This window comes from Octopus bimaculoides, chromosome 4 (assembly GCF_001194135.2).
Source record: "Octopus bimaculoides isolate UCB-OBI-ISO-001 chromosome 4, ASM119413v2, whole genome shotgun sequence".
Lineage (NCBI taxonomy): Eukaryota > Metazoa > Mollusca > Cephalopoda > Octopoda > Octopodidae > Octopus > Octopus bimaculoides.
This window is the reverse complement of record NC_068984.1, coordinates 85,655,074-85,666,848: the sequence shown is the minus strand read 5'-3', so window position 1 is coordinate 85,666,848 and position 11,775 is coordinate 85,655,074. Positions and strand designations below refer to the sequence as shown.

At 34.3% G+C, this 11,775-nt stretch overlaps 1 protein-coding gene across 1 annotated transcript in view; it reads right to left on the bottom strand.

Annotated features, from left to right (window-relative positions):
* The window catches only part of LOC106879415 (neuroglian), a 142,010-nt gene that overhangs the window by 39,838 nt on the left and 90,397 nt on the right, over positions 1–11,775 (bottom strand). The window contains exons 3-4 of the mRNA XM_014928971.2: positions 9,568–9,717; positions 844–967 (exon numbers count right to left, since the gene is read on the bottom strand). Coding sequence (XP_014784457.1) covers positions 844–967; positions 9,568–9,643 — 200 coding nt within the window. The 5' untranslated portion in view covers positions 9,644–9,717. The remainder of the gene's footprint in view (positions 1–843; positions 968–9,567; positions 9,718–11,775) is intronic.

Sequence of the window (11,775 nt, the reverse complement as noted above, 5' to 3'; positions counted from 1 at the left end):
ATATATATATATATATATACTACAGGTTCGATTTCGATTTCACTTGCCTCAACAGGTCTTCGCAAGCAGAGTTTAGTGTCCAATGAAGGAAAGGTACGCATAAGTGGGCTGGCTACACCCCTGGAAAAGGCCATGGGTCATGGTCTCACTGAGCTTGCCAGGTCTTCTCACACACAGCATATTTCCAAAGGTCTCGGTCACTAGTGGTTGGCGTTAAGAAGAGCATCCAGCTGTAGAAACTCTGCCAGATCAGATTGGAGCCTGGTGCAGCCATCCTCAGTCAAATCGTCCAATCGTCAAACCCATGCTAGCATGGAAAGCGGATGTTGAACGATGATGTTGATGATGACAGGTTGATCTTCTATCTGAGATATTTTTTAACATGCATCATCTTGCAATAATTTTAAAGTTGTGTACAATTTTTGGAAAAGATTCATAGAGGAATCACAGTCTTATCTTAAGATAAGCAAAATACAAGGACCAACTCAAAGCAATACTAAAAGCCACTGAAATTGAATCTAAATCATTTGAAACACAAGCCTGTGACTGTACTGAGTGGTGGTCTTCCATTACCATCAGAACCAAAAACTTCAAAGTTATCAGAAGAGAAAAGGAAGAAATCAAATGACAAGAGAAGAAGGCTCAACAAAATCAACTTAGTCCTTCACCAACATTTCCATGCAGTCAATGCCATCAACTCCTCTATGCAAGAATTGGTTTACAAAGTCAGCAATGTCATCGTCATAATGGAAGCATTCAGCAAAGAAGAAGGTAAATTCTCTGATACAAGATAAAGTTGACAACAATGATTTATATCACACACACAGACACAGTTATACTCACCTAGGTTCTGGTTTTCCCTTGCTGACTTCACATGGGTAGTTAATTTGCCAAAAGGTTGTAAGTTTCTGGTTAACATAGAATGTTTTGTCAGGAAAGGTATCTTTGATAACTGGTGATTCTCGTACTGAAAGAATATTAGGGAAAACAACAAGGTTATGAGTATCTTTATACATAAAAAAAATTTATGAAAAAAAAAAAAAAAATTTTATGTACATCGCCATCATATTAAAAATAGTTACATAACGGAAATATTCTAAATACTTTTGAAATATTTGGCTGAAATTTATAATTCAAAAAAATATTTGTTGTTATGTGCTAGCAATGGATTTTCTGTTCTGTAATATATACCTTTCTTTTTTTTAAATTCAAAATTCCAAAACAAATACTGCTGAATGTTTTGTCATAGCCCTAATCAGTGATCCATGAAGTCAAGGCAGGGTATTGATTTTTTTTTTATATATATAAAAAAATTGTGTTCCTTTACTTCCTTAGTTTGTTGTAGCCATTAAGAGCTAAGGCCACACTAGGGCATAATTGACTTTATGCCATACAGAATTATATGCTTTGTCCAGAGACATTAAACAATGGCTAGAATAAGACAAGGTGTTTGGTTGCTTGTCTCATACTGAAAATTTACTAACATACTACCTTTTGTTACATACTTTTAATTTTTGACCTATTATTCCTCAATAACTGAGCTGATAGACAAGTCTGGAAAGCAAACAGATTAACTTTAATTTATCTTATCTCCTTAATTTTTTTCTAAATTGATAAGCCAAGGATTAAAGTGAGACGTGACTAACCTCGTCTCGTTCCACAACTCATTTTGTTATGCCAAAATCCAGTGTATCAGAAAACATCTACTTTTACACTCAACATGCATTAACTGAAGTTTTGGATAAGATGATTATACATCTCTCTGTCCTTCTAGTAAATACACACACACGTGCATACACACGAAAAGTACAACTTTATTTTCAGTCATGTTTTATGAACCCTTTAGCATTTAAAGCAGCCATATCCAACCCAAATATTCTACCAGTTTTATGTTCAAACCAACCAGACTTGGTTTCTCACACCTATCTTACAATGTCATCTTTGAGATAAACAATTACATCATTGAAATCTCAAGTTTCCAAGATAATACATGATTAATTGAAAATAATATGAATAAATATGCATTGCATTTGACAGAGTAATCTGAATGCTAAAGGGGTTAGAGATACAATGGTGTTCCTGTTTCATCCTTTTTATTTATGACATTTAAAAAAATATTTCCTTAGTCCTTTACATTCAGTTTGAGACAATAATGTTCCTAATTAATGATTTAAGACTTCTCAATCACATCTTCTGAATGAATTGGGGATAGTGGCCTCATTCCTGTTACATTAATGTAATAGGCAGCAAAGGATCATGGGAACAAAGTAGCTGATAAAATCATTATCACTGTAGTTACAATTGATTAACTGGTAACTGATGCTTTTAGCTGAATCTACACAGCCGTAAACATTTGGACCAGCTGTATGGTGGTCTTTCTGCACTGCTTCCATGAGCAAGCCATGAGTTGTGGTTTCCTACTCTACACCTCCTATCAGTGGTCTAGTAAAAGAGGCAAAGGTATGACCTTTTATCCTTTGACTAAGCATAAAAAAAAAGGCTGTACAGAAGAGAATGAGATGAACATAGCACTGCCATCAAGTGCTTTGGTTAGGGTAGGCACACAGTATTTACTGTCCGATCTTAGACAAGCAAGCCAACACTGTAGCATCATGGTCAGCAGTAATCATTCTTTAATAATAATGCTCACTATATTAAATATATTAACACCAACTTAAATATTGTTTTTTCACATGGATGGCATCTCTGGGTAATTAATCTGTGACTTTTTTTCTTTCTTAAAATGTTAATTTTTCATGCTATTCATGTATAATGTTATACAACTTAGTTAAACTTTTACCACTGTCTGTAGTAAACACAGTGAAGTCTATTCTTTACTGTGGAGGTCTAATAAGACTAAAACCAGGCTGAAGTTGCCTCCTGTATTTGCTGATATACTTAAAATAATGTTAGGTACGGTGTTAATATTGTCTTTTCCTTATTGCACAATTAATCTTAGTTAGATATTTTAATTTTTACTATATCAAGTATGTTAACACTGACTAAACTTTCTGAATGTGCTTCATATCAACACAATGAAATGCAAAAAGAGAATTGAAAAAAAAGAAAAAAATTGATTTTTTTTAAATCACAAAAAACCCGAAAGCAATAACACTTAGAACAAGCAATATTCATGAAGTTCTATTTTACAAAAATTTGATTTTTACAACCTAATTACTTGCCTGTGAGTAACCTTTATTGCAAAAAATAAAGTTTGCAAGGCCGTGAAACAACAACGATGACAGCTACTATAAGTACAACTTTTCTTTGTGTCATAAACAATGAAAACCTTTGGTGGGGAACTTTGGGAGTAAAGGTATTTTCAAGCCAGCTAAAATGATGAACAATCAAATGTGCACATTGTCATAAATGTGCTGGTAATATTTATGAAGTGTGAGGGAATGAGTGAGTGAGTGAACCATTCATTCAGTCAGTCAGTAATCTAAGAGCAATATTAGCTGCAAGTGGAGAGTACAGAAGGAAATAGATGAGAGAATGCTTTGTTGAGGGAGAGAGGGAGAAAAATTGGGAAGGATTTTTTTAAAGAGAAAATAAAGACAGAAAAGACTACTACTGAATTTACTCTGTATACAATGTAATCTCTGAAATAATTTGACTCCTATTTTTGTATCTAAGAAGCAATAACATATATTTCATCCACTTTTTATCTTTTTACACTTGAGTATAATGCTACCTGCCAATTTTGACTTTTGTTTATGTTAAAATATCTCACATTATACATGAATAAATACCATAAGTTCATTTGGTAACTTGTAGTTATTGTTCAGAAGATGTTTAAGGTTATATTTGTGGCAAGACTGAGCAACTGTTTGTGGATTTGAGAGGTGGTTTCTCAAGCTGAGTGGTTATGTCTCTTTGAGAGTATTGTCAGCCCACAAAGGAGTGACAAACATCAAAAGGATGTTATTGGTGGTACTGGGTGTACAGAGTAAGTCATGATTTTCCTTAACCCTTTTGATACCAGTCTGCTTGAAACTGTGTCTAGCTCTGTAGTACAAATGTCTTGTTTTCAAAAGTTTTGAATTAAAATTTTCCCCCAAACCTTAGTCACAATTCATGTTCCTAACACTAGCTTAATGATAACTAAGTTATTTTACTAAATTCTTTAGTATATCTAAAATTGATTGAAAGAAACAGAGCATCTCAACAAAAATTTGGTAACAAAAGGGTTAAAGCTATTTGAACCTGGTCTATAAGTCTACTTTAAATCCATTATCAAAAATATCTTTAAGATTAAAATATGAATAGGACATTGTGTTTTCAGTGAGTAGAAACCTGACCAATGATATGATGTCATGGTTCAATACAATTTTGTAATACACAGGTCCTCATGTTCTTTAGCAACTTCCATAAAAATTTAACATAGGAGAACTACTCCATGCAAATATGTAAAGAGAAACACATACTAGATGGGAGGGTACATGTAAACATGAATAACAAACCATCATGCAAAATTATCTTCAGTTGGATTAAAATGATCTGTTTTTGTTTATTATTTCTAGAAAACCATGGGGGAATGGGGGAGGAGTTGTAAAATAGCATTTGGTGAAAGTTGGATGCTGAGTTACAAAAATAGGTTGAAATCACTAGATCTAGCATTTACAGAAATGCATTATTGTTGAATGAATACAATGTGAAACTTTGCATTGGTGTCCATTCAATGTGTATTTCTATACAGCTAGGGAGAGTTTCATTTAGAAATCATTCTAAAGAATTGAAGTCAGGATTTCATTTTGAAAACATATACAATCTTTGTCTCTTTGTAATTTTAAAGCTGTTCAGCCATCTTTACAAACCCTGTTGCTTATGTAGGTAGCCAATTAGATTAAATAGCACAGGAAATGGGAAGTTTTATAAGTTTGTGTTGTTAATGAGGATTAATTAAGAGAATCAAAGTTGAAACAGGTGAACTATGGTAGTTTGCAATATCTAAACAGAGGCATTGAATTTCCAGCTGATGTGCTATGTCCTGTGGAATCTAGAAAGCATGAGTAGAAGAGAGGGTTAACCTAAGAGCAGAGAAGGATGATGTTAACTGGGAGGTAGAGTGAGGGTAGTAATAGAGAGAAAGAAATCACTACCTGGAAACAGTAATGTTGTACACATAACAACCTAAATGTATAAATCATTCATGCCCTTTTACCAGAGGCCATCTGAACTTCATAAAGGAAAATTTAAAAAAACAAAACAAACAGTACCTGTTTATTTTAAGAGCAATGAGAGATGTGGGGCATGTGTATGACTGAGAGAGAAGAGGGAGTGGGACTTGCTGCAGTGGGGACCCCATCCCTCCATACACACAACAGAGTTTAACAACAACGAGAAATGACACAAAGTTTCTCCAAAAGTATAGGCTTTGATGATGGGGCAGAACTGCCCAGAATTTCAGGTTTTATTTATAAGGAACTATGACAGATGGTCGCAACTGTAGCAGTGAAAATCGTACCATTATTTTTTTAATGCAACAATTAGAAGCAGTGATATTATGATAGTAGAAGCAGCATACAGCAATTTTGTGACAGCAGAAGCAACATAAAAATAATGAAATGAGGGTAGAGGCAGCACAAAGCAATGAAATTCCAGAAGATCAGTGAGAAGATGATTGCCAATATCCAAGCGTTCAAAAATGTTTAGTTGGGAGGATACTGATCAAAGTCAGGCTATATGATAGAATCTGTCTATGATGAAGTTGTGTTCTTTGCTTTTTATATATATTATATGTAAAATGATGGCGGCATGAATTAATTCTACAATGGTATGACTGACATGTATAGGCACATTTACATCTACTGCTAAACACGACTAAAGATTATAAGCACACAAGGCCTCCAGTTAAATATGTTAGACATACAGGCATATCACATGCTTTAAACACAAATGTATAAACACATCACATTTCCTGTTAAACATGATGAGATGCATAGACATGCCACACTCTTTGTTGAACAGGCTAGGATGACAGAGGGCGTCACCTCTTTCTAAATATCACAATAGATATATAAGTACATGACAGTTGTAAGGCATGTAAAGTATAGGTAATCACATTTCCTGTTAATCATGATAAGAGATGTTTAGGCATGCCACATCTTTTAAACATGGCTAAAGATATAAATATAATCAGCGACTCTGTCTGAGAGATGTTTGTCTTTTTTCTTATTTTTTACTCTCCTCATTTAGCCTTTCTGTAAAAGAGTGTATGCTTGAAGTATTAAAGACTTCATCCAATTTTCCTGAGCATCAGCCTAATACACCGTTTTCTTTTTTTTTAACCTTATCTTTGAGTCTTTACTTTTGTCCCATATATATCACATCTGTTAGCAAATCTTACAGTAGTATCAGAACTATTCCTAGATTAAGCTATTGCAATTATTAATAAATAGTCATGAGTTTACATGTATACAACATTTCATTTATAGTAAACAAGCCAAAGACGAACAACAACAACAACAACAACAACAACAACACCACCACCACCACCACCATCATCACCACCACCACCACCAACCAGTAAATAGGTTAGTATTTAAATAAAATAAAGTGATAAACAAAGAAAAGGTGTATTCAGTGGGTACATGCAGGAAATTATATATTTAAATGACTTAAAAATTCACTAAAATAGTAAGCTACTATGAAACAACTAAAAAAGGATCCAAAACCCTTTGTATGTCATGCCTAAAAACATACCTGTGGATAGAGCTGTTGAAGGGGAAAATTAAACAAAGTCATTAATACATAAAGGAGATCAGATCATACAAAATACAACTTACCTTTGGATCAAGTACAAATTCATTGTTATTTTAAGTAATGGGTAAGAAAACAGTACACCCCCTCCCCAGCATATGAATTCAGACAGAAGACCAAAGCTAAAATTGTGTTCACCATACTGTTTTTCAATGCTGGCCTGTGTTGGATGGGTCCTTTGTAAAGTATATTAATCTTGACTCAGTCCTCCATTAGATCTATCAACACCAGTATTTTCTTGTGATGTAACTCACTCAATTCTTCTGACATCTTTCTGTCACAAGTAGCCTTTATTGATATTATACATAGCATTTTCTTGCCTTGCATCCACAAACCATTTGCATCATATATCCATACCACAACATACTTCAGATGAGGTCTTTACTATCAAGCTTCTCTCAATTTACTAAATTTTCATGCAACATAAAATTTCATATTCAACAGATCATGTCCACCTCATTTCTCTGCAGTTTTCATAGATTACCCACATTCAATCTACTCACTATTACTCAGCAATACTTTTCATACATGTGCTTTACATAGTCAGTCTTTCACACAAAGAAAGGCATGCTTTCTTTTCAATGGAGTAACATCTCATTCAATTTTTTCAATATCTTTTTCATTCTGGCAACTAATACTTTACCACAAGAATACATATGTTTGAACAAGACAGTTATAATGTCTATGGTGAAGCTAAAGAAGATTCTGTTTTTGTTTTAACCCTTTAGCATTTAATCTAGCCAAATTCTGCCCAAATATTATACCAGTTTTATGTTAAAACTGACCAGATCCAACCTCTCACACCTACCATACAATGTCATTCTAAAAATATACAAACACAACAATTGAAATTTTGAAGCTACAAAATAATGTGTGATCAATTCAAACAATGTGAATAAATAAGCATTTCATTTGACAAAGAAATCTGCATGGGTTAACACACAATTCTATTAGTCTAACAAATATAAAATCTCTGGTTCCAATAAGTGCACTTCTATGAGACATCTTATCTGCCAGACACACCAGTTAAATATTGCCCATATTTCACCTTGTCTTATAAAAGGATAAACAGATTCAATAACGTAGTTCTAGATATACTAATGCTTGACAAGAATACTCTCTTTCTCTTTTACTCTTTTATTTGTTTCAGTCATTTGACTGCAGCCATGCCGGAGCACCGCCATAAGCCTAGTACTTATTCTATCGGTCTCTTTTTGCCGAACCGCTAAGTTACGGGGACCTAAACACACCAGCATCGGTTGTCAAGCGATGTTGGGGGGACAAACACAAACACACATATATATATATACATATATACGACAGGCTTCTTTTAGTTTCCATCTACCAAATCCACTCACAAGGCTTTGGTCAGCCCGAGGCTATAGTAGAAGACATTTGCCCTAAGTACCACGCAGTGGGACTGAACCCGGAACCATGTGGTTGGTAAGCAAGCTACTTACCACACAACCGCTCCTGCGCCTATAATATCAGATTATTACTCATTTTTTTTTATGACTTAAGAAAAGGAAGCCCTTGATAGCTTTCTTCATCTCTAACAAGACTAGTGGCAAGGAAAAGGAGGAAGAAACAACAGTTGGTAAGCTGTTGCAATAGGAAACAGTGCAATTCGATCATACCATCGTCACACCTAAATGAACTCTACTCAAGACATCCAAGGTTCAGCTGATGCTTAATGAACATCATACATCTACCATACATGAACTCAATTAGGGTTGGCAAGCACCTAAACAGCAACAACATTTAAATCATCATGATTTTCTAGATAACTTACGATAGAGCAAAACTTAATATCTACAAGCAAATCAGAGAGTTAGGTCTGCTAATAGAACAGCAAATTCTTTCTTGAAACATACTCTAATTCAGTCTCAACAACCTATGTAGACCCTCTTTCATGTCTCCATAGTTAAATTACTGATTTTATCAACCCCCATCAAAAGGCTGAAAGGGAGAATAGAGGGACATAGTTAAACAACAAACACAGTCCATTTGGCCCATTAGTTTGTGATTTTCTACCAGCCAATTTCTATCTTTGATAACAATTTAAAACATAACACATATGGTTACATACAAGGATCAAGTAGAGTATACTCAACTATATCGATCCCCCTGCCACACTTAATAGTTAACTGGTACTTATTTTATGAATTCTGAAAAGGACAAAAAGGTAAAAATATCAACCTTGTCTGGATTTGAACTCAGAATATAAAGAGGGACTTTGTCTAACAATCTGCCAATTCTACCAAGTATACAAAGACAATAACGCAAATAAATATTTAAAAAAAACAGAAGACATAGTTGTGTGGTCAAGAAATTTGCTTCTACATAGCTACCTAGTTATTCTTGTGCCACTTTTTGGGCAAATATGACAAAGACTATACTTTGTTGAGGTGGTTTTAATAAGACTTAAACATGTCCAGAGTTGCTTCCCATACTTGCCAAAATAAACTAAATAGTTGCTTTTTTTTTACTGCATAATAATTTCTAAATCAAGCACAAAACTTTCTAAATATACTTCACATCAGTATGGTGAAAGTAAGAAAGGGAAAAATATAAGTAAACTGATATTTAAAAAAAAACAACAAAAATAAAAAATGCATTTGGATCAAAATGCTATGAGTGGTATTTGTTTCACCTGAGTTGACTGAATTAAATAGACTCTTCCTTGTCACCCTCATCATTGTAAATGCAAGGAACCTATGTTTGACTCATCAAAAACTAATAACCAATGCTGCTATTCTTTATCAATTGCTATGTAAAATAAAATTAAATATGCCACATACATACCATCCCATTGAGCAGATACATGATGTACTGTCAACAAAAATATGAAGTTTGTTGCTAGCAGTACTGCAATCTTCATCTCTTACAGGAATGTGGTTTTTAGGTTTCTTCAAATATGATGTTTGTTGTAAATTTTCAGCTATCAAATCACACCTGTAATTAGATTTTAAATTGAAAATTACTGATAGATAAATAGAAATAAAAGAAAAAAGAAACAAAGAAGCCAACAAATTTTGCCATTTAGATAATTACTTGTAAAATAGGCAGATGTGACTAATGATAACAGTGTATCTCTTCTGTTCACTGTACACTGCTTCCAATGTAACTAGGGATGACATTCGACCCATCTCATAGTTTCTACAACACTCCACACTCTCTTCTTTATTTTATTACCCTAGCTCTCTCATGCATCTCAAGACATATGCATAAAGGATTACAACAGGTTTACATATAGCCCACACACAGTTACACCCTGGCCATTTAGCATTGACATCCATCATTTTCTCTCATCATTTATGTACTTCCATTCATCATTCTCTCACCTCTCCCCTTCTTTATGATACAATGCCCTCATTACACTGTGTCAAGTTTGTGGTAAAGAGGACCTTTTAATTGTGACTTCTAGTGTTGTCATCATCATCATCTAATATCTGTTTTCCATGCTGGTATGAGTTGGGCAGTTTGACTGAAAACTGGTAAGCTGGGGGTCTGCACCAGGTTCCAATCTGATTTGGTATAGTTTCTATGGCTGGATGCCCTTCCTAATGCCAACTACTCCAAAAGTGTAGTGGGTGCTTTTTACATGCCACTGGCATCAACCATGACTACAATCTCACTTGGTTTGACAGGTCTTCTCAAGCACGGTTTATCGCCAGAGGTCTTGGTCACTTGTCACTGCCTCTATGAGGCCAAACGTTTGAACAGTGCTTTTTACATGCTTCCGGCATGGGTGCTATTTATGTGACACTGGCATTGGCCTCTCTCAGTCATACAAAGCCTGGAGGAAAAACACAAATGAAACTTATGAGCAAAGCTATCTAGAAAAGAAATAACTTGTCCAACCCATGCCAGCATGGAAAGTGGATGTAAAATTATAAAGATGATTATGATGAACATAAAGCAACAATTGTTTTTGCAGTAGAGAAGGAAGAAGTGTAGTTAGTTTAATCAAGACCAATAGTTCTTATTTTATCAATCCTAGAAAGCTTAGAGGCAAAGCTGGGTGAAAAAAACAAAAAAATATTGCAATGTATTTTGTCTCTAAATAATTAAGTTGTGGAAATTTGTTCCTTTGCACACACACAAACTACTGTGTGTGCGCGCGTGTGTGTGTGTGCGTGCGTGCGTGCATGCATGCATGTTTAAGCTGTGTAGCTTTATGTCCTGCAACCTAGCAGTTAGGTAAATGGAGATGGATAAAGTAAGTAGCAGACTGAAATAAACACTGCATCAAACTTGTCATCAAGGGAACATTAATTCAGATAAAGTGACATTTTGTCTGTTTGTTTGTTTCTCTCTCTCTCTCTCACAAACACATACACAAAGTAATTTGCCCCCTTGACAGAATTCAATAAAATAAGTACAACATTGAAATGACAGCACTATGGAAGGTGGTGCCTCCTTACCACGGCATCACTGCACTTCAATGATGGCAATGAATAATAAGAGAATTATATTTCTTTTCTTTCATTTTACCAGCTTTTTATTCCTTGGATTTTAGATAAGAGTTTTTCTTCTTTTTTTTTTTTTCAACCTTTGTCTTTCTATATTGACTTCCTATTCATTTCCTTTCCAAGTGACATCTTAATCTATGGCACTTTTTTTGAAGTCATTTAGAATACCTACAAATTCTATTTCTAATTTACTAACCCTTTGTAGTTTAATGATCTTTTTTCACTAAAGATGAAACCACTCGCCCCCATCCCCACCAAAAAAAAAAAACTAATAAAAAAGCCTTAGAAAAAATTGAATATCAATAGTTAACCCTTTTGTATTCATATTACTGTCAAATGTAATGCTTATTTATTCACATTGTTTTGAATTAATCATGTAATATCTTGTAGCTTCAGGATTTCAGTGATACGATTGTTTGCTTTTAGTGGGTAAATGAGACAGGCCAGACCTGACCAGTATAAACATAAAACAGGTAGAATATTTGGGCCAGATATTTAAAACAAAATAAGTTCACATTAAGGCACAAACTAAATAAAA